The sequence below is a fragment of the Oreochromis niloticus genome, linkage group LG18, assembly GCF_001858045.2.
Source record: "Oreochromis niloticus isolate F11D_XX linkage group LG18, O_niloticus_UMD_NMBU, whole genome shotgun sequence".
Taxonomy (NCBI): Eukaryota; Metazoa; Chordata; class Actinopteri; order Cichliformes; family Cichlidae; genus Oreochromis; species Oreochromis niloticus.
Window position 1 is genome coordinate 8651230 of NC_031982.2, and position 21059 is coordinate 8672288.

At 41.5% G+C, this 21059-nt stretch overlaps 2 protein-coding genes and 1 long non-coding RNA gene across 3 annotated transcripts; 2 read left to right on the forward strand and 1 right to left on the reverse strand.

Moving 5' to 3' along the window:
- Positions 1-4907: 4907 nt before the first annotated feature.
- Positions 4908-9105, reverse strand: ints15 (integrator complex subunit 15). The gene is made up of 8 exons (XM_003453338.5): positions 8968-9105; positions 8188-8389; positions 7841-8062; positions 7333-7498; positions 6936-7213; positions 6589-6826; positions 5726-5765; positions 4908-5349 (listed from the first exon to the last, which is right to left on the reverse strand). The coding sequence occupies exons 2-8, from the start codon at positions 8380-8382 to the stop codon at positions 5106-5108; spliced, it is 1383 nt and encodes a 460-aa protein (XP_003453386.1). The 5' UTR covers positions 8383-8389; positions 8968-9105; the 3' UTR covers positions 4908-5105.
- LOC112842956 (uncharacterized) lies at positions 7497-8022 on the forward strand. Its single transcript, XR_003215042.1, has 2 exons — positions 7497-7729; positions 7819-8022. It is a non-coding gene; the product is annotated as an uncharacterized LOC112842956 (long non-coding RNA).
- Positions 9106-10343: 1238 nt separating the features above from the next.
- Positions 10344-20150, forward strand: rgs11 (regulator of G protein signaling 11). The gene is made up of 17 exons (XM_013276412.3): positions 10344-10501; positions 10780-10876; positions 11089-11139; positions 11882-11988; positions 12265-12316; positions 12767-12825; positions 12981-13057; positions 13138-13219; positions 13934-14002; positions 14484-14507; positions 14597-14658; positions 14952-15065; positions 15333-15448; positions 16981-17068; positions 17145-17283; positions 18909-18991; positions 19084-20150. The coding sequence occupies exons 1-17, from the start codon at positions 10439-10441 to the stop codon at positions 19211-19213; spliced, it is 1413 nt and encodes a 470-aa protein (XP_013131866.1). The 5' UTR covers positions 10344-10438; the 3' UTR covers positions 19214-20150.
- The last annotated feature ends 909 nt before the right edge of the window (positions 20151-21059 follow it).

Here is a 21059-nt window from a genome sequence, read left to right on the forward strand (position 1 = left end):
CCTTTAACATTTCCTAATAAAATATTATAACTGTACTTTTTTCCCTCCAGTATTTTTAGTATTTTGGTTGTGTTTAAAACCACAGTCTACCTTGAATGACCTTTCCAGACAAATCGTGGCTTTTCTTCCATCAACTGAAACCTTGAAATGAGGAACAGCAGACATGATAGCGGTCTGCTGGGTTTTTTTTGTCTGTGTGTGTGTGTGTGTGTGTGTGGTGGTGGTGGTGGTGGTGGGGGGGGGGGGGAGTCATACACCCACAGTCCAAAAACAGTGTTGTCTTTGTGCTGCAGCTGTGAAAATGTCTAGAAGAAGAAAAGAGTTGAAGGTCCATTAACTGTGGTCAGTGTCTGAAGTTCTTCCCCCCCCCCCCCCATTTCTGCTTTTTATTCCCACACAGCACAGAAGTAAAGACAATGCTTTATATTCAGAATTAATACAGAGCAGTATTCTACAACTAAGGCTTAGAAGTGCAAAGTTTGGAAATTTCCACTGGAGCCAAAGTTGGTAAATAATTTAGTGCAAAGACTGATGCTGTCTGGCCTTTAGTAGCCAAACAAGGAGACAACATTGATAATTTGGTGATTATACTACTCACTGTCATGTTCATTCAGACAGGGTTGACCAATCAACAACCCCTGGGATTGGGCATTAGGGTGGGCAGCAGCGAAGCAGTCGCCACTGATGGTAAATTATTAGTAAATCTTTGTAAACAGGTCTTTGTAAACTTTCTTTCATAGCTGGTTTTGCAATCTCGTTTATTTGCCATCACTTTTAATTATTGATTATTGAACCAAAACAGCCTTAGTGTGATTGTGAAATTGTCCCTGTAATTGCTCTTTTGGGTTGACTTAAGTAATTGCATGTTTATCCCCGACATCAGGCCGCTTACATGTATTTTGCAGAAAGCAGTCATTGGGTGACGAGAGCGCCGGCTTTAATAATGTTCCCACGCCATCATTTCCCCACATTTTTGTGTCACACCTGCTTTGGAAGTCCACTTGTTTGAGAACATTGAATGCTAGGACTCAGAAGCACACTACTGTGTATATATCTCTCTCTATACAAAACAGTGGACATGGGAAACTGTGCTTTCACGTTTAAGGATTTAGAGTTCTGAAAGTTCAAGAGCATTTATTACAGCAAGACGTCGTTGTAGTTCCGTGTTGGTGTAAGCCAAGAATGTAAAGTTGTCGTAAGGAATGTTTTCAGGCCGGCTTTTGCTGTCTCTTTTAATCATTACTTGGCACACTGATCCGTAGTGAGGCATCGGGTAATAATGCCCCAGCATGTGTGGCGTCTGTAACAATAATCCAACTGTGCAATAACAGAGGAGGAAATGTTTTCTCAGAAAAAAAGACAAGACAAAAACAAGATGTCTGGAATTTAAAAAACAAAACATTTACTAAGGCACACGTGTACATTGTGCACACGGAGAGAGGCTGTAAGGCTCAACCGCTTTTCTGAAATCATTAAGAAATACCTCATGCAACTCCTTCCTTCCTTTCTACTCACGAAAATGTTGACTTCTGAATAAACAGAAGCAAATGAGGTTTCTTTTTGAAACTAATGACATTTGATGGGTCCCTGACTCTTTTCTAAGTTAGAGAATATTTCAAAATAAGACTCCTGAATAGGTTTAATAGGGAGATCTCACCAACCAGGCTGCCATGAAAATTTGTGCAGACACGACATTTCTCAGAGAACAAATCCTGCAGACTCTGCTGACTTTTACTGTAGCTGCACAAGGCTGACATTTGTTTCTCTGAATAAAATACACTCCTGTTTTCATGCACACCTGTGCAATCAAATGAAATCCAAATCCAACCTGAGCGCTCAGTTCTGTGTTTCTTATTAAGCTCATAATACTCCGATTTTGATGAAGCCGTCAGGAATGTTTGACTTTAATAATGTTCTTCTCACTGAGATCACAGATAAAAAATGGTGCTGTGCTGGCCTGTTTGCAGCTCATTGGCCCAGAAACACCTCTGAATATTATGTTACCCCATCATAAAAGTGCACTATGGTACAATAAATTTCTTTACCGCCATTTGTTCAGTAAACTAATTTGATATCCACTGATATGGATCAATGCCCATGTTTGTTCACACATCAATGGCTCCAAGAAGATCTTAATGCATCTTATGATCCACTGACAGTTTCACCTGCAGAGGTTTGATTTCATTTCAGAGTTTGAATGAATGAATGAAGAGTTTGTTTTTTAGTGCATCACTGTGGCAAAATCAAAGTTTTGCCTCATACATTTTTTTTTTCTTCCAAGGGCTGTTTGGGAAATGCTAGCATGCAGGTGATTCAGGTAAATGCTAAAAGCCCCTAATATTTAGGATGTGCAGGTAGCAGGGACTTTTAGTTCCTCCTCTAACATGCATCACCGTGCACACATTAATACAGACTTAATAAATTACCCAGGAAGCAGAATAGTGAATGAGAGAAGATAGTATCCTTTCTATGTGTATTTTTTCCAAACTGAAAAGCAGCACGGCTTTGTTTTCAAACTCACACACTGATGCTAATGAAACCTTCATCTCAGGAGCTTCTTGGAAGCTTTCAGGACGATATGGGAAAGAATTGTCCTGAGTTTCCCATATCACTGTTAAATCCCCTGAAAATAACAGCTTTGTGTCCTCTTTCTGCTTGTTTCTGGCTTAAAGTGAATTATAAGCTCAAGCTTTGCAGGATGTACAGTCAGCAGTATTGATCCTTGTCTTTGAGAAAAGCAAATGAGGGTGGTCCCAGAGCAGCTACAGCCCGACTTACAGCTCTTTATTCAGAGAGGCTTGTGTTGTTGGATATGATAGAACAAACCTGTTAATGACAGCTTTGATGCCATGTATTGTACACATTCACTCAAAGAATAGAATCAGTTACACGAGTCCCCCCACCAAAGCTAGGTGAAAGATACTTGTTTTTATTCTTTGAGTCCTGCAGTGACAGTTTGATTTTTATTACTTTAAACCTTCAGATCGACAGGTGCTGAAACTGCCGGTGACTTTCAGACTTGTTGCTGTATTTGTAAGAGAGGAAGTGTATGCAGAACCACTGAACACCTGCACTCTTTTCAAAAGCAAAGTGAAGAAGGGGAAGAGGCCGTTTTGTGCCATGATTTATTTTGCTGATATGTTGTTTCAAGCATGAATGAACTTTAGGAGTTCACAGTTAAAGATTGAAAACCTAGTGTAACATTTAGCCCAGGGGCTGCAGGCGTTCACCGCTTAATAACTGATGTGCATTACTTTAGTTTGAAATTAAAAATTAAAATCCAGCCATCTAGTTTATGGTTAGCTTGCAGTTCTGAGGGAATCAGCCTCAATGAAGGTGGTGGTGCATCTGTGTGACTGAGGGGGTGTTCCTGCAGAAACCTTGCTTCTGCAGCTGTTAACACACAGTCCAGCCCAACCATACAGTCACACCTTTGGCAAGGGTGAACTGAACCAACACAAACCAAAATATCCTCTGAAACCCTGACGGAAAATCTGTTACAGTAAGTGCACAGATGAACTCAGCTATGGCCAGCATGCGTGCCAACATGGTGCAGCATAATTTTCTAATGTTAATTAGTACGACAAGAACATATCAAATGTTGAAACTGAAATTTAATGGCAGTAACACATAAAAAAAAAGCTGGAAGACTCAGTTACCTATGAAATGTTGGAACATCTAACATCTGATGAGGTTAAATAGTTGCATGATCGGAAATAGAAAAGCTATTTAATGTTGGCCACACATTCCTTTCTTATTTCATCAGGACAATGAAGACAGAGTGTTGCTAAAAGGAGAGGCGAGGCCTTTGTACAATTTTCAGTAAACTACATATCTTGGAAATGATATGCGACATATCGCATTCTGCTTTAATTTACATTTTTACCAAACCACACAACTTTCATGTTAGAATACACACTGGAATGCAAAATCTGAGTCCGCCCGGCCGGTTTCATTATCATTTGTAGAAACAAAGCTCACACGCTTTCTCATCGATCCCGCCTTTTTAACTTTAATACTATCTCCGTGTGTCACCTTTAAAGGCCCAACAGTAAAGCATCATTTTCTAGGAAGAGATTATCCTTATCGCTGCCTCCGCCCATGAGATGTGTGTGTGGGGGGGGGCAAACAGTCAGCACATGCATGAATATACTACCATCAGCCTTAAGCTGTAGCAAAACGCATTTGTGAACTGGATTCCATTTTGCCGCCACATGTTGACACTGTTGGAGCGGATTCAAGACTTAATGTCTCGTCGCACGTGTTCCAGGACGGAATGAAGGAAATCTAAGTGCATCTCTATTAGTGCAATTCCAGTAAGAACAGAAAAGGAAGCAGAATGGCTAACAATGACAACAATAGTGATCAAAATAACATGAATAAATTGAAAACTATTCACTTCCTTCTAAGCACATGCTATAAGGAAGTGAAGCAAAAATATTCAACCCTATCCTAACCTTTTGTTCTGTTAAAGGCATCCATTGCTTCTGCTATAGAGAAAATATCGCAGATGATGCAATTCTCATCCTACATGAGGGCAGCTGGGGTCTCTGAAAAGGGTGAGGTGCTGCAGTTCAATGATATGCTATCTGCCCCGCAACAGGGGTGAACTTGTGCACACAGGGCAGGGCTCCAAAAGCTCTGACATCTCCTAGTTACGTAATGAAGCACATTGAGTTTGGGACACGCCGAACAGTCTACCTTTACTCATTTGTCCACACTCTGAGTCAAGTTGCCTTTATGCCTACACTTGCACATGTCACGTCATGTTTTAACAGGCGGTTTGGTTAATTCCTGTAATGATGATTCAGTTTCTAACTGTCCACCTGAAAATACAAGGTCAGTGTTTAGTGCTGGAAACAGGACTAGGGTGACCACAAATAGTTGGTAAAAAGAACACCACCATGGTGGAAGTAAAAAAATATTTATTGGACAAACATGTAAGCCTCACAGACTTTCTCACAAGCAAACGTGCTAATAACATCAGACAATACACCCTAGTTACACAAACACACATATTAATCCACGCACACAAACACTCACTTCATACTACCAAACGTCCACACGCACGTTCACATCTGCCAGCGGTTTGAGGGATTTTTCTCTCAGTGGCTGGGTCGGAAGGGGAACGGCATCCCTGTCATAAAAGGCTGAGCTGGGTACTGAGGGTGAGAGGAAGGGTGTGGGGCAAGTGGCGCGTGCGGGGTGTGCGCGCGGTGTGTGGGGAGTGCAGGGAGTGTGGGGTGTGGGGCGATGGGTGAATGAGCGGCGTGAGGACTATAGGCCAGCGGAGGTGTGTGGATGTTGTTGTAGTACATCACCGGGCCAGACAGCACCAACTGGAGCAGACTGGAAACACAAATACACAAAAAGATGAGAATGGAAGGTCCACAAAAGCCAAAACGAAACCAAAATCACAGGAATTAAATTTGTAATCAAATTAAAGGACAGGTACTGCATTGTTTAAATAAAACTGCTTTAGCGGTAAATTTTTTTCCAATGGGGAAGTTTGTTCAATTTCACTTCAACAACTAAACTTCAGTCCTTAACCAGCTTCCCATATAGTCTAGGGCGCTGGTTATAAGATGGTACATTTATGTAATTTTGTTAAAAAAACAAAAACAAACAAACCCTGAAGCTGAAGCACAGTGTAGGCGACAACACTGTGCAAATATCACATTGTGAAGGGAAATGATGTACTAAACAACAAACACTTGGATCTTACTTGTTGTGGGGGAGTCGGGAACAGATGGCCCTCAGGTCCTCTGTGAAGACAACATTATGTTTGAAAAGACATAGTGTGCTAAGACAAAGTACAACTGGTTACCTAGCTACTAAATTCTTTTCTAAAAGCTGAAATTTCCTTCATATATAACATTTGTTAAAGTTCCTTAATTTTCAAGGTGACATTTTAAAAATCAGTTTGTCTTTAAATACTAATGCACTCAATCTTTTTAGGTCTTTAACTTAAAAGATAAGAGAAAAAACAAAAGAGTAATTGCAACACGTGGTAAATGTTTATGTAGATTTCACAGGAATCTATTTAGTCCTGTGAAAAACTAAGTACAAGACATGATCCAACAGCTTTTGGAGCCACATTCAGCAGCAATAACTCAAAGTAATAATTTTGTTTATGACTTCAACAGTTTCTCACATTGTTGTGGAGGGATTGTGGCTCATTCTTCTTCACAACATTTCACTCAGATTGACATTTGGACTTTGACCGAGATGTTGTAACAGTCTGATTTTTTTTGTTTTTCAGTCACTCTGTTGTAGATTTGCTGCTTTATTCGGGATCATTATCAAATGACATGATGACATGACCCAGTTTGGACCAAGCTTTAGCTGTCAGACAGGTGGCCACATATTTGACTCTAGAATACTTGCTTAGAATACTATACAGATGAGTTAATGGCAGACTCAACTGTATCTACAGCTGTGTTTTTTGTTGTCATTTTGTTTCTTTTAGAAAATGAACTTAGAAGCCATACATGGAGCTGGATTTGAATAGCTGAATATTACATTAATTTCCAGTCCCAGGCACAACAATGTACAGGCACTCACTACACCACTTTTCCACACTGTTACCTCTTGAGCAGAGCAGGGCTCCGCTGGCCATGGCCACCTGCAGGGCTTGGGCCAGCCGGTCGAGGGCCAGCTGGGACAGTGCAAGTGTATCAGCGGAGGACGTGTGCGTGTGTTTGTCAGCCTGGTCCAAAAGTCGGGAAAGATCAGATGTCAGAGCAGCCAAGGACTCCATCTGAAGCAGTGCCAGGCGACCAAAAAGCCCCTTCTCGTTGAGTATGGTGGGCAAAAGCATTAAGACCTAAATAAGGAACAAGGAGGAGATGGCTAATGACCTTCTCTGTGGACGTTGCAAGGGTTTACGTGTACAACGTGTCTTTTACTGGATGGATCTGAACACAAACACAAACCTGTAGGACACTTAAGTGGAGTGCAGAGAAGAGAGGCCCTACTTCTGGCTCATTCTCAGAGCTTCCATTGGTCAGCGCCTGTTTCTTGTCTCTCCTGTAGACCAGTGGTGCTTTGATGCACCAACGCACCAAACCCCCTAACGGTGTGACATCGAGCGAGGTGATTGGTTGGCTGCCGGAAATGGGCGAGTTCAGGAAGGTGATCAGGACTAGACGAGGGTCATCTTGGATCCACGATACGATCATCTGGAGGAGTTCGAGTGGGGGGGTGAGCTCCTCTGAAAACACACACAAAAGTGTTAAATATCAGATGTTCCCCCAACGAACACAGTCTTTTTTCGAACTGTTTCCATGTTTTTACATTCAAGTTTTTTTAATTAATTAATTTATTTTTTACCTGAGGTGAAGTCATAAAGAGTGGTGACAGCAGTGATGAACTGGCAGCAGAAGCGCGGGCTTGCACTGTGGATATTCTGCAGGGTGGGCACAGAGCCTGGGACCATACTACAGTAATCATCTACCAGCACCTGTGCCAAGCGTACGCAGTACACACGATGGGTTCTCTGCACAGCACAAACAGAACCAGAAGCCTACGATTAGTACATCCAAAGTACAGGGACACATACATGCAGTCCTTTCTTGACACATCAGGTCCGGACAGTGTCAGGAGAAAAACATCGACCTTAAAGCATCAAAGTGCCAACTGTGATAAGGGCTGGTGAAACTGGTCAAATTACACATGGCACCATCACTGAAGCAATACATCGTCCAGATGCAACAACGTCTGCTGTCAGGTATCAAAGTCTAGTGTAAGAACAGTTGTTGTGGTTGTGTTTTTTAGTCATTTCTCCCTGACCTCATGATTTCACAACTAACAACACAGGACTGTGGGACTGAGTCCTCACCTGCAACCAGGTAGCAGCACATTCCAGGATAGGAACCCTGCTCACAGCAATAGCCATGGAGACCAATTTGCCCAGCAGTGCCATGCGGCTTTCATCTGCCTGGTTGCCTTGGAGATTAAAAAGGGCAGCAAACATAAGTTGACGGACAGCATCACGACTTTGCTCCTGAAAACAGCTGCACATGATCTCCAACAGCTGGAGCTCCTGAAGAGCACTCATTCTCTGAAAGAAAAACAAAACAAAAAACAAAACAAAACAAAAAAACCACACTTGAGTTATTGACTGATTTCTTTTGTGTGTTTACATATTATATATTGGTGCTTAAGCATTCTGGGGTCCCAGTTTACCCTGGCTGGGGTGTTTCTATCTTTGGGTGCATGTAGAATGAACTCCTCAACCAGCTCCAGGGTTTTTGAGTCAACCTGAGGAGGCTGCCTCCCAGACTGCACCAGGTTACAGATGTAAATGTCCAGGTGGTACAGCAGCTCCTTGGCTGCACTCAGCACATCCCGAGGCAGCAATGACTGACGGATGTCACCCATCACTAACCTGACAGAAGCACATAAACAATGTGAAAGACGTTAAATATGATGATGATGTGAAGTGTATTAATAAAAAGTCCATGGTAACAAGGCTGTGTCTCTTCTATCTGTGAAAGTATTAAACGGTTTTAATTCATGAAGTAACATTGGCTCTGCAGGTTTTTAAACAGCACTGCATGGTGGGCTGTTAAGATGTTGCAGGTTTTTGTTTGGCTAAATCTTGACACATTGTGATATGTGCCACAGAAAGAAAACAACACAACAAACAAAGCACATTAGATGTAACAAAAACATTAGCTGTGCTTGTTTTATCATCCAAAATGACGGAACAGTGGACAATGATTTTTTTTAAAAAGAGACTCTGAACTCTGGTTTCACGTTAAATTATGCCTATGACTTTTGCCGTGTCTATAGTGTCAATACTTTTGGATTGGACCAGCTCCACACTGAGTCTCCTCAATGGTCTGCTCCATCCTGCTACAGCTAGTGTTAGCTGGCAGCTAACACTAGGTGTTTCCTTCGCTACAGAGCTTACGCGTTACAGTTAACCCGGCAGTATTCAAAAAGCAGGAGTTAAGCACTTACCTCAGCAAAAACTCTTATTCCCTTTCACAAATTAGCTGAAAACAGGACCACGAAAGGTCTCAAAACGACGACGGAACTGCTTCCTGCTACTACGGAAGCCTGTGTGGAACAAAAATGACAGCCATTGACGTTCATTCATTGTCGTTAATCATGTGGATGTAAACTGGCAACGCATTTAATTTAATTTAATTTAATTTAATTTAAATATTTTTGTGTAAATTATTTTACCAAGCAGAAACCAGAAATATTTCACTCTGATAATTTTATCTTTAGTTCCACATAATGACACATAACACAGTAGGATAGGATATTGTTTGATTAATTGATCTATTTTATTCAAATACACACACACACACATATATATATATATATATATATATATATATATATATATATATATATATATATATAGATATATATATATATGTATGTATGTATATATATGAAACAAACAAACAAGCAAACAGCCATATGACAAAATCACATCTACGGATACTATAGCAAAGAGAGACGGGAACAAAATCCATAACAATATGTAGCAACTTTGCTATAAATATAATACATGACGGTTAAGGATATATAATACATCATCATTAAAACATTTAACCATTTTAATCCACAGAAATCATTAAGCACCAGTATTTGCTGTCATAGATAGTTAAAGATACAAAATACCAGTTTATTTCGAAATGACTGTAATTGTTGATATTCTAATATGTGTAAGCAGAGAAAGCATCTTTAAGAATTTCTGTTACGAAAATTTGTTTAACAGCAAATGTATTTCTTAGCCCAGACGTTCAGGGCCAGTTTATTGTTTTTAATGGCATAAAATGAAAAATACTAAGCTTGCTTGCTTATTCATCTATTTATTGACTAATGTAATCAGTTCAATACATTTCAACAATCTGTCATGTTTTATTCAACCTTTTAGTTATTTAGCTCACAGCACACTTACTAATATGCAGTGTCTTTATATTTATTACCCTTATCAGGTCAGTAGACCAGCCAAACACTCTCTGCAAATGTAAAACTATTTTTTTTTTTAAATATATGTATATATTCAAATAACAGCGAAAGAACTTGATATGCTACGCTTTGGTAAGGCCTACATTTCGTATACAGCTATATTTTTCATTTTCAGTTCATCATATAGCCTCTCTGTAAAAAGAAACAGAGAAAAGCTATAGTTGCCTCTTTTGTGCCGAAACTCTTGAGTAAAAATTTATTCGACATGTAATCCTCTCTAATCTACACAGCCGCGCGCGCGCCCGGCGGGCACGGGACAGCCTGATGTTTCCATCTCTCTCCCTCTCTCTCTTCTCCCCCTCTCTCTCGCTCTCTCTTCTCTCTCTCTCTCTCTCTCTCTCTATCTCTCTCTCTCTCTCTCTCTCTCTCTCTCGGATCGCTCTCCCGGTAGCACTTTGCTTTTGCACTTTGCCGTCCCGTCGAGTGATCCCAAGCATCCCGCAAGATGACCATCAACACCCTGGCTAAAGGAGGGTGTCATCGGGAGCAAATGGCATGCTTTCGAAAGGTAAGACTGCTTGATCACGTGCTCTTTGGTTGTATTAATTTTGTCACAGAATATCCTGGAAATCCAGCGCTGAACAAATCCAACACATATCACTGGATTAAAGAAGAAAAACAAATTAATATAAAATTACTATTATTATTGTTGTTGTTATTATTATTATTATTCGTGTAGTGGTCTTATTCTCGTTGCCCAGGTGCATGTTTACGTGTGTGTGTGTGTGTGTGTGTGTGTGTGTGTGTGTGTGTGTGTATGTGTGTGTGTGTGTGTCTCCCTTGCAGATGGAGAAAGTGATAGTGGCCATGCAGGACCCTGACATGGGCATGAAGATGAGAAACCAGAGGCTTCTTATAACTGTCATTCCACATGCCATGACAGGTGTGTGTGTGTGTGTGTATGAGTATGCTCCTTGTGTCAGTATGCATTGGAATCAGTGCGCTTGGGTGGATAGGTACATTGCAGCTTGACTTTGTCCCAGCAGTCATGCATAATTCAGCATTCATTTTTTGGAGAATCCTGTGTGCTTTGCCAAGATTGGAGAGGAACTTCTTTCCTCACGTCCCCTCTTGTTTCTTTCCGTTCTTTTACAGGCCATGATATAATTACTTGGTTGACGCACAAATACAGAATCAGCGAGGAGGGTAGGTGTACAGATGCATACGATGTGCGCTTGATGATTGACTGTTACGTATCTGCTGTTTTTCTCCTATCTCTGTGTGAGCGGCATGTTGTGTGTCGTTGTTGTGTTGCCAGGATATGGTGCCTGACGCGGTAGGTAGTTATTTGTGTGTGCATCGTAGGGGATGATGTTTCCAGTAAACAGGAATGGGGTTAGCCCCAGTGGGTCTGGGTCTGATTAACTCACCTGATGATCTGAGTTTGATTAGTGTCCCCAAAGAGATCTTCACCTCAGGAGATTTTAAACTAAATTAGACGTTGAGGGGGAAAAAAGTAGCCCGCTGGTCCCTTTTGCTTCAGAGCAGCAGGAAAGAAAAGAGTGGAGTCAGGCAGAGAGGGACAGAGAGAGAGTGGTAGGAGCTGATTAAAATGCATCCCACAGCTTTTTTTGGGAGCTGTCACTCAAAAAAGTAGGGCTCTTTAACAAATGAGGAGAGACTGAAGATTGATGAGGCATTTCATCGCTGGAGCAAAGCCTCGATTTATGAGAGATGGTTGACAGTGCTCGCATGTTTGATAAAGAAAAGTGCAGTGCCAACAGCTCTTTTCCAATCACAGCTACTTAGTCAGTTCAGTCTAAAAGCTTTAGTCCTAATGAAATCAGCATCCCCTCTCAGGTGCCATCAGACATGACACGGTGATAAATAAAAAACCTGAATAACAATCTGGTGAGATGTTTGAGACTTCTTCTGTGGTGTTCGACAGAGGCTCTGCACCTTGGCAACATGCTGGTGAAATATGGATATATTTACCCCCTCAAAGAGCCGAGGTGCCTTGTGCTACGGCCCGATGAGTCACCCTACCGCTTCCAGGTCAGGCCGCTCAGTATGTCCATTCTGCCTACTTTCTAAAACCCTGGCCCTTCCTCCATCAATCTCTCAGTAAAACATCACCTTCTCTCTATTAGGGTCCATCTCCCATTTTCACTCTCACTCCATTAGCCTACTTCCTAATCCCTCATCCATCTGCCAGTCTGCTGCTTTTTCATCAACTGCTTCAACATCAGTTTCAGTCAAGATAAAAAATAAAATAAAAAGGAAGAAGAAAAATGTTGCTTTTTGTTTGTTTGTTTGTTTGTTTTTTTACAGACCCCATATTTCTGGACTAGTACCAGGTGGCCCGCCTCAGAGCTGGACTATGGTAAGAAAAAACTCAAAATATACATGTGATCTCTGAGGGACGACGTCCACTTCCCAGTGGACATGTCATATATAAAACATTATATAATCATGATTACGAATATGTAAGCTCTTTTTCACATGTATCCTACGATTCCTGTCGTTTTCACTCTTTTTAAAAATTATTTATATGAAACACTTTGCGAAAAAAATCCTACACAAGTTTTTATACTTTAGTGGTTTATAAATTCACCTGACACATAAGAGAAGCCCAGTTTGAGACCAGGAGGAGACCCAGGGGAAAAAAATCCCAAATCAAATATACGGAGCTACCTGCTGTGAAGACCCATGTGAATAAGTGAGCAGCTGAAGGCAGAAAGGAGCCTTTATAACATATAATAAACACAGGTACAGGTCTTTGGACCTCTGATTTCACCTCTTTCTCTTTGTTTTCTTTCTTATATCCTAACAGCAATCTATCTGGCTAAAAAGAATATAAGAAAACAAGGTGAACTGATGGAATATGAGAAGGTGAGGAAAGCATGTGTGTGTATGTGCATCTAAAAGACAGAGAAAGTGTGTGTGTTTGTGTTTGTGTTATGAAATATGCAGCAGGAAGATTTGGGCCAAGAAGTCTGTGTCATCATTCCTCCTCCTCTCCTCCCTCTTTTCCTTTTCCTTTTTAGGAAAGGTACAGTCTGTTGCACAAGAGGATCAACCACACCTGGGACTTTGTTGTGATGCAAGCCAGAGAGCAACTCAGGTGCACTCTTTTGCAAACACGCACACACACGCACGTGCGATTACCAGCGTGCAGAGACTAACTCTGTGATTTATGTTCAGAGCGTCCAAACAGAGGCGGAAGGCTGACCGCATTGTTCTGGAGTGTCAGGAGCAGGCTTACTGGCTCATCAACAGACCCCCGGTACGCTCAATAACACTGTACTGCATTCAACTGTACTGTGTCGTACATGCTACGCTACAGCACAGCTACATGATCATCTCTATACTAGGCAACTATTAAAGCTGTATCCCAGCATAAAAACAGACAGCAGTCCCACTAAAGTTCACCCACAGTCCCTTTTCCCTTCTGCATGAAATATTCAACCTGGTAAGAGCCTCGGTTGATATACAGAGAGTGAGAGCAAGAGAGGGAGAAACAAGGAGAGCAAGAAAAAATCATCATATTCCACATCTGTTTGTTAGCTGAACACCAGCTTTGTTTGGTTTTTTCTTAGATAGAGACAGACAGGCAGAGAGAAGTACCAAAGGGGAAGGAAGAAGCGTGCACGTGCGTGTGCATGCATGCCGGGGAAAAGTGGGGAGGAGAAAATGAAAGGGGTAATGGCAGGCGGGTGAATAAGAGGATAAGGGTTTTGGAGGAGGGACTCCATCCTGTCTTGACCTTATGAATTACGGATGAGGGCTTGGAGAAAAAGAAAGAAACCTGGGACTAAAAGTCAGAGCTAGTGGAGTGGAAACTTCTAGGGAGGCTAAGTGCTCGCTCACACGCATCTCATCCCACACACACCCACACACACAGATATTGTATAGACACATGCATCAAATACACTGTACTTAGATTTTACTTTGCGTGCTCATATGTTATTTTTTGTTTTTCTTCTTTTTTTTTTTACAGCCTGGGGTTAATAATGTGTTGGACACAGGATTGGAGCGACCAAATAACTTCAGCTGCAGAGTCACACTGGTCAGCAACTTCATTGTATTTCTCTACTTCCTGCTTTAAAAAAATGCATTAATGATGTAACTTTTCACTCTGTGTTTAATTGCCTCCTTTTGTTCTTTCTTGCCACTGGGATTGTTTGAAAGTAAGTTTACCACAGACCTGCACTGTATTAGGAATGATTAAAGTGTATTAAAATAATCATGATTGTAAATCAAGGTTAAAAAGTCGAGGACCTGAGATGACAGGGTAGAGTCAGTCGTGTCTGTTGTCCCAAATGGGAAATCTAATTCACTATATACTATGTTAGTCTGTAATCTCATACTAGGCTGTCATTGTTTATAAGATTATATATTTAATGCTACTGTTTGTGTGTCTGTGAACACATTTGGTCACAAGGAAGCTATCCTCAAATGTATATGTTTCTATAACTGTAACATATATTATATAAAGGTTTAATGTGTGACCTCACATGATGACCCTGTGTTACTCTTTACAGAACTAGAACAGTGACTACTACAAAAGAGAGGTAAGTACAGCATGTAATTCAGATGCCATCAGATTAAGCACAAGTGTATAGTGCACATACAACATTCTTCTTCCTGCCTTTGTTTGCAGATTGAAGCCTGTAGAAAGGCTCTTGGAAGAAACCGTGTAAAATCATCCATCTGCCTAGAAGGGTATGTGTCAGTTTGCTAAAGGCTCACATGCAGACACGCACAGATACACACATAATAGGCATCTGATTGCCCGAGTCAAACTCGGCGTCTTCTAGTACGCGCACACATGCACATAAAGCTTAGTGCTCCCTCTAGAAGAGCCACTAATGGATGCTTCCCGGGGCGAGCTGGAATTAGTGGCCATTAACTCTTATGATCTGCAGGACTAATACAATAATAATGTGTGTGTGTGTGTGCATGCATGTGTGTTCTTGTGTGCGCGCATGCCACTGCACTTGTGCGTGGATGTGCAGTTTTCTGAAATACAGCGAGCAGTACCTGAACCACGATCCCATTATGCAAGGCTGCCTGCCCAGTAACCCCTGGATCTCTGATGACACCGCGCACTGGACGATGAACGCAGAAATGTGAGACAATGCAGAGATTATAACCAGTCCACACAGTACAGTACTCCACACGTTCAAGACTTCATCGAGTCCTGTAGCAGCAGCATGTTAGATCATATATATTTTCTCACAGTTGAAGTACTGTACTTATCATGCTTTTCCTTATTTAACACTAAGTAGTAATTGAGACTATGAAGCGCTACAGAAACATCAGCATGTTACATTACAAATGAGCTCAGCATCATACATCGAGTGTAACATTTCTGTTTTTTGTGCGTTTCTGAGCAGAGTGCCGGTCCCGACGCGTCTACGAGTAGAACGCTGGAGCTTCAGCTTCACGGAGCTCCTCAACGATGCCATGGGGAGGAAGGAGTTCATGACCTACCTGGAGAAGGAATTCAGTGGTGAGAAACAGGAGCGAGGGAACCAATTACAAATATGGAGCATTTAGCTTTGAATACTGGAGGATAAAAAAAACAAAATGCACTTGTTATACCATTCATATTATTATGTTCACTATCACAGTTGTGGACAAAGATACAGACTTTGTAGTTTTTTTCCCCTCTGTGCACCACCGTGGTGAATTTTAAATGAAACACTCAATAGTGAGTGAAGTGTAGACTTTCAGCTTTAATTCAAGGAGTTTAACAAAAAAATATTTTTAAACATTATCCCTCATTTTCAGAGGCTCAAAATAATTTGTACAAACAAAAATAATTGTAAATATAAGGATTGTTTTTGTAAGACAGCACGGTGGTGCGGTGATTAGCACTGTTGCCTCACAGCAAGAAGGTCCACCATCAGAGCAGGGCCTTTCTGTGTGGAGTTGTGGATGTTCTTCCTGTGTTTGCGTGGGTTCTCTCCTGGTACTCGAACTTCCTCCCACAGTCCAAAGACATGCAGTTAGTGGGGTTTGGTTCATTGATGTCCATAGGTGTGAATGGTTGTCTCTCTCTATGTGTTAGCCGACAGACTGGCGACCTGTCCAGGGTGTACCCTGCCTCTTCACTGCAGTAGCTGGGTTAGGCTCCAGCTCCTCTGTGGCCCTGACAAAGATAAGCAGAAGAGAATAGACGGATTATTTTTATTACATGGATTTAGTCAGTGACCGCCTGAAGTCTTGAACCCATGGACATCATTAAATGCTGTCTGAGCGATGAAGACCTGGCACTTTGGTGGTGTGCAGAGGCAAAACTGCAAAACTTTATGTCTTGATCCAAAATAACGGTTACTGTGCATAGGTGTGTTTAAAGTGATCCATAACCCATTTTCCCAGTAAAGCAGGTCTCAATGTCTGTATCCACCTGCACTTTCAGCTCATGTTGTGTGTCCTCCCATACCCTGTCTTCAGCCATGTCCCTGTCGAGGCTGAAACTGCAGCTGGAAATGAGCATAACAGGTGTAAAATATGCATGAAATACGAGAAATATAGTATAGATTGTTACAATATTACACATGGAAAATCTATTTAATTGTTTTTCACATCAGCTTTATTCTGAATTTGATTATCTCTCCTAATGATTTTCCAGTCCCAGCGGTGAGAGATGGAAAAGACGAGACAGTGGAAAAAGAGATTCAGTATATTTATGTGCCCTGTATAAATACCAGAGACGTGGGCCGAAGCGCTGCACAGCAATCAGTTAAAACAATCTTTTAAATCATTAGAAGAAGAATTCAAATACAGAAAAGGTCACAAACAGATGTGGCAAAGTTAAAAGGTAAAAGAATGGAGGAGAGAGGAAGGGCCACATTTAAGAGTGAGATGTGGAGAGGAAGGAGGCAAAACACAGGAGAGGGATTTGCTCACCCATGCATGTGTACAGTGTGAACTCTTTCCACAGCTATAAAAAGTCTCTTGCCGTGTGTCACATTTTCCTGCGTCAGTGTTTGTTTTACCACACACGCAGCTCCTCACCGCGTGTCTCTCCGCTCTCAGCGGAGAACCTGTATTTCTGGCAGGCGTGTGAGGATATCAGACATGGAGAAAACTCCAAAATCGTAGAGAAAGTTGAAGACGTCTACAAGTAAGTGGACAAGCACGTGATACATGCATGTGTTTCATATTCATAAGATGAGCGCCTCATCTTTTATGTAACCCAGGAATTTCCTGGCTCCTGGAGCGGCCCGCTGGGTCAACATCGACAGCAAGACAATGGATAAAACCTTAGAGGGGATCAAACGGCCGCACCGCTTTGTCATGGACGACGCGCAGATGCACATTTACTTCCTCATGAAGAAGGTCTGACCTCTGACTCACCCACCCACACACTGTACCTTTATGTAACAGCACTTACCATTAACCATAAAAAATGCATTATAAGCAAGTGCGAGCCATGAATATGGAACACATATCCTTCTTATACTTTTTCACCTGATGTGGGTTTTCTGTGTTTATTAAAGGTTATCTCCCTCCTTTGTCCCACAAATTATAATAAAATTATGCTATGTTATGAAGTCATGTGCAAAAGTCTTGAGCCATTTCTTTATACTTAGCTTCTAAAGAGCCAGACTCTTGTCATTTTGTAAAGTTGTCTTCATCAATAGTTCTTCTTGGCTTTCTGAAGGTCTTGCAGGGGTTTTCTTTGGACACTGGCTTGCTTCTTACTCATTTTCCATCTAGTCCTTGTACCTGACCATTTTCTGAGAAATGTTGTTTGTTAAGCTGCTTCACACTGACCTGTGAATCACTAAAGCATCACAAAGGCAGTTTCTCAAGCGATGAACCAGTGTTTATACACATGACAGACAACTTAGCAAAGAACCTGTTTTAAACTGGTCTAAATTGTTGCATCTACAGCAGATGAACAGTATCTGAAAGCCGTGCCCCTGAGAAGTAGGAAAAAAATTCCAGCAAAGACCCAACACAGGATCCGAGAGATGCATCTGGCCATGTAGTCGATCATTTACTATTCACTGAAGCCTTTTCAGCACAAGCCTGGCTGTCAATAAGCCTCAAAAGGCTGAGCTTTGCTAAATGACAACAAACTGAACTAAAAATCAGTGAAAACTTAATTTTCAAATAATTTTATGCACAGATTTTGATTCAGCCTACAATACCACATGGAAAGCAACTAATTGGCAATGACTTCGTTTTTCAGCGTGACAATGATCCCAAATGCTGCCCGTGCAGCAAAATTACACTTGCATAGAAAAACACAAACTGTATAACAGTATCAGTCATGGACTGGCCTCCCCAAAGTTCAGACGGTGTTGGAGATTAAAGGTGAACACACCAAACAATGACTTTCAAGCTTGTTAGAATTGCCTGTTTTCTGCCTTACATACTATATTACCTACTTACATTAGCAAAATATTTTTAAAAAATGAGGGGTGGCTCAAGATTTTTGCACATTACTGTATGCACTTTGTTTTTTAGATTGTAATGGTGCTTTTAGGTGAGTCCTGCTTTACAGGAATACAGTTTGGGAAAAAAGCTCATTTGCTTCCTTGTCAGACGAGAGGATCAATATCAGTTTCATACCAGTGAGCTTTAGAAGTGCTGCTTCACCTTTGGTCAGAGCCAAGCTGTTTCATTGTGTATTCAGTATTTATGCTAAGCTAAGCTGGATACCTCTTTGCACCGGCTTCATATTGCATGACATATGAGAGTGTATTGATCTTTCCTTCTTACTCTCAGCAGGAAAGTAAATTAACGCATTAAAAAGAAGCCAGAAAGCAATTTTTATTTTTCTACTTTTTGCTCTCCAAATCTTTGGTTGGGTACAATAAATGTGTGACTTGCCTTTTCCTGTTTCTGAATATCAGATTTAAACAAAAAACATACTTTTTTGACTCATGTGGAAGTCCATCTTTTCTTTCCCATGAGCTAAAAGCTTCTTTTTGTGTATGTGTGTCTGTTTCCAGGACTCCTACCCAAGGTATCTCAAGTCTGACCTGTACAAGAACATGCTGGCCAAAGCCATCGTCCCCCAGGAAACCAAGAAAAGGTGACATTTTTATACTCATCCCACTTTTTTTTCTCCATCCAAATTTAAGCATGTATTTATTGAGCGCATTTTCCTTTTCTCCTTCCCGTCAGTGTGTTCCCCTTCATGAGACGCCAGAGGCACTCTAGCCCCTCCCCTGCTCAGACTGCCACCCAGGCAGCAGAGGAAGAAGGCCTTGCCAAGGGGGCAGGTGCCAACTCTGCAGCTGGCTCGCATTTCTGATCCAGGCCAAAAAAAAAACAAAAAAAACCAAAAGAGAGAAAGACTCGGTCGCTTTACTCTGTTGTCTGAGTTTTTTTCTTTAAAGTCAAATAGAGCTTCTCGTACACCGCAGCAACATCACTAAAGCTTTGAGAAACAGGTGTCATGGCACACCTGAGCAGCATGAAACTGAAGGACGACCAGCGAACCACAGAGAAGAGCTTTTTATACACCCTTCATTGTTGCATCGTCATCCCATCACAGTGTGCTGAATAGTTTTTCCTATGATCCCCATATCAAGTGTTCTTTTTCTATAGAATCCTGAGCCGGTTTAGGTAAAGGCGTTGGTAACATGATATTTCTTCAGAGATCTGCCTCAGTGTGACTGTGATTGTTGTGCAGGTTGCTATTCAGTTTTCTCAAGCATGCTCTCAACTCAATAAAATGTCACAGCAGCAGTTAGTGTGGTGCTATGGCCTCAGCCCTGCTTGCTGTGAATACCCGTGAGAGTGTGTGGATACAGTGACCAGGTTTTAGAGCTCCCTTTCCTTCCTCTCTTTCTACCACACACTGCTAATCGATTTCATGGGTTCTTTAAGCAGTTTTTAAATCTTCAGAAAAATAATTTAAACAAACGTTCCCACTGAAATTAGTACCTTTGGTCATTTAACCCTTCCTATGGCTACCTGCAGGAGCTTTAAAAGGCACATTATTTGTAGTAACACTTCTGTTGCTTCTACTTCCTTATAACCGTTCTGTGCTGGCTCCCTCTACTGGCTGCATGTGACCAAAGCGACACGTTTTCACGTTTCCTGGAAAAACTACAGCCTGTGATCCTTTGTGGCAGGTGTGATCCCTGAGCTGTGAGCACCCGTTTCCTTCTCAGAACGTTTTATCTGAAGTCTGAAGATGTAAAAGTAATGTGTAAAATAAAATCTACACCTTAAGACCCTGCAAACAATCGTAGTCTGACTCAGACTGACTCCATTCACTTTCAGGTCAGTCTGCACTGATGAGTGGAACTGGTCTGAAATACGGGACTCAACTCGGCTTGATGCCAAATGGTTGTATTTCAAGCACTGAAGCGATTTCGTGGTCATTATTGGTTTTTGCACATTTATCAAGGTTAATCAATGTAGTATGACAGATTGCAAGCAGTTGCCCAGTTCAGCTGCAGATTGATAGACTGGCTTTGCCTCATTACCGTCTCAATGCACCAAAAGAGGCCAACTAACTGTAAGTGGTCACAGACCTGGTCCCCAACTCTGAAGTAACCATTTCATGGGCAACAAGATCACAAACACACAGTTGCAACAATTTTCTTTGTGTTGTGCATAACCACTTTTATCTGTAGTGTGACTGTAGTGTTTCTTTCAGCCCGTGGAAGCTTCATTCAGCTCTATAGATCTGAACCAAGCCTCCAAAGTTTTCAGGATTACAGAGAAAAAAGTTTATATATTACAGGAAGTGTAGATTCCAGAGTTTTTGAAGTGCAACTCAACAGCAACAATGTGTTAACAAAAAACAGGCTTTTAAATTCTTCACACTTTTTTCTGAGGTAGGTCTACACGCACGCTAACCACACCAAAGCAGTTCAGCTTAATGTTGTGATCTCTAAGCTTTGCAGGACCATCAATTTTACTAATGGAGGGAAGCTATTTATGGATACAGGGAAATACTTTTTCTCCCCACACACACACACACACACACACACGCACAGGACCGCGTCTTTCAGCACAACCACTTTCAGCATTTTTGAGGATTAAGATAATCTGCTTCCCTTTGTTCCCCATCCCCTCTCTGCTATCCAAGTATAAGTGCTGGCGATGGCGTGTCTTCGCCTTAGGAATGGAAAAGAACAGCCACA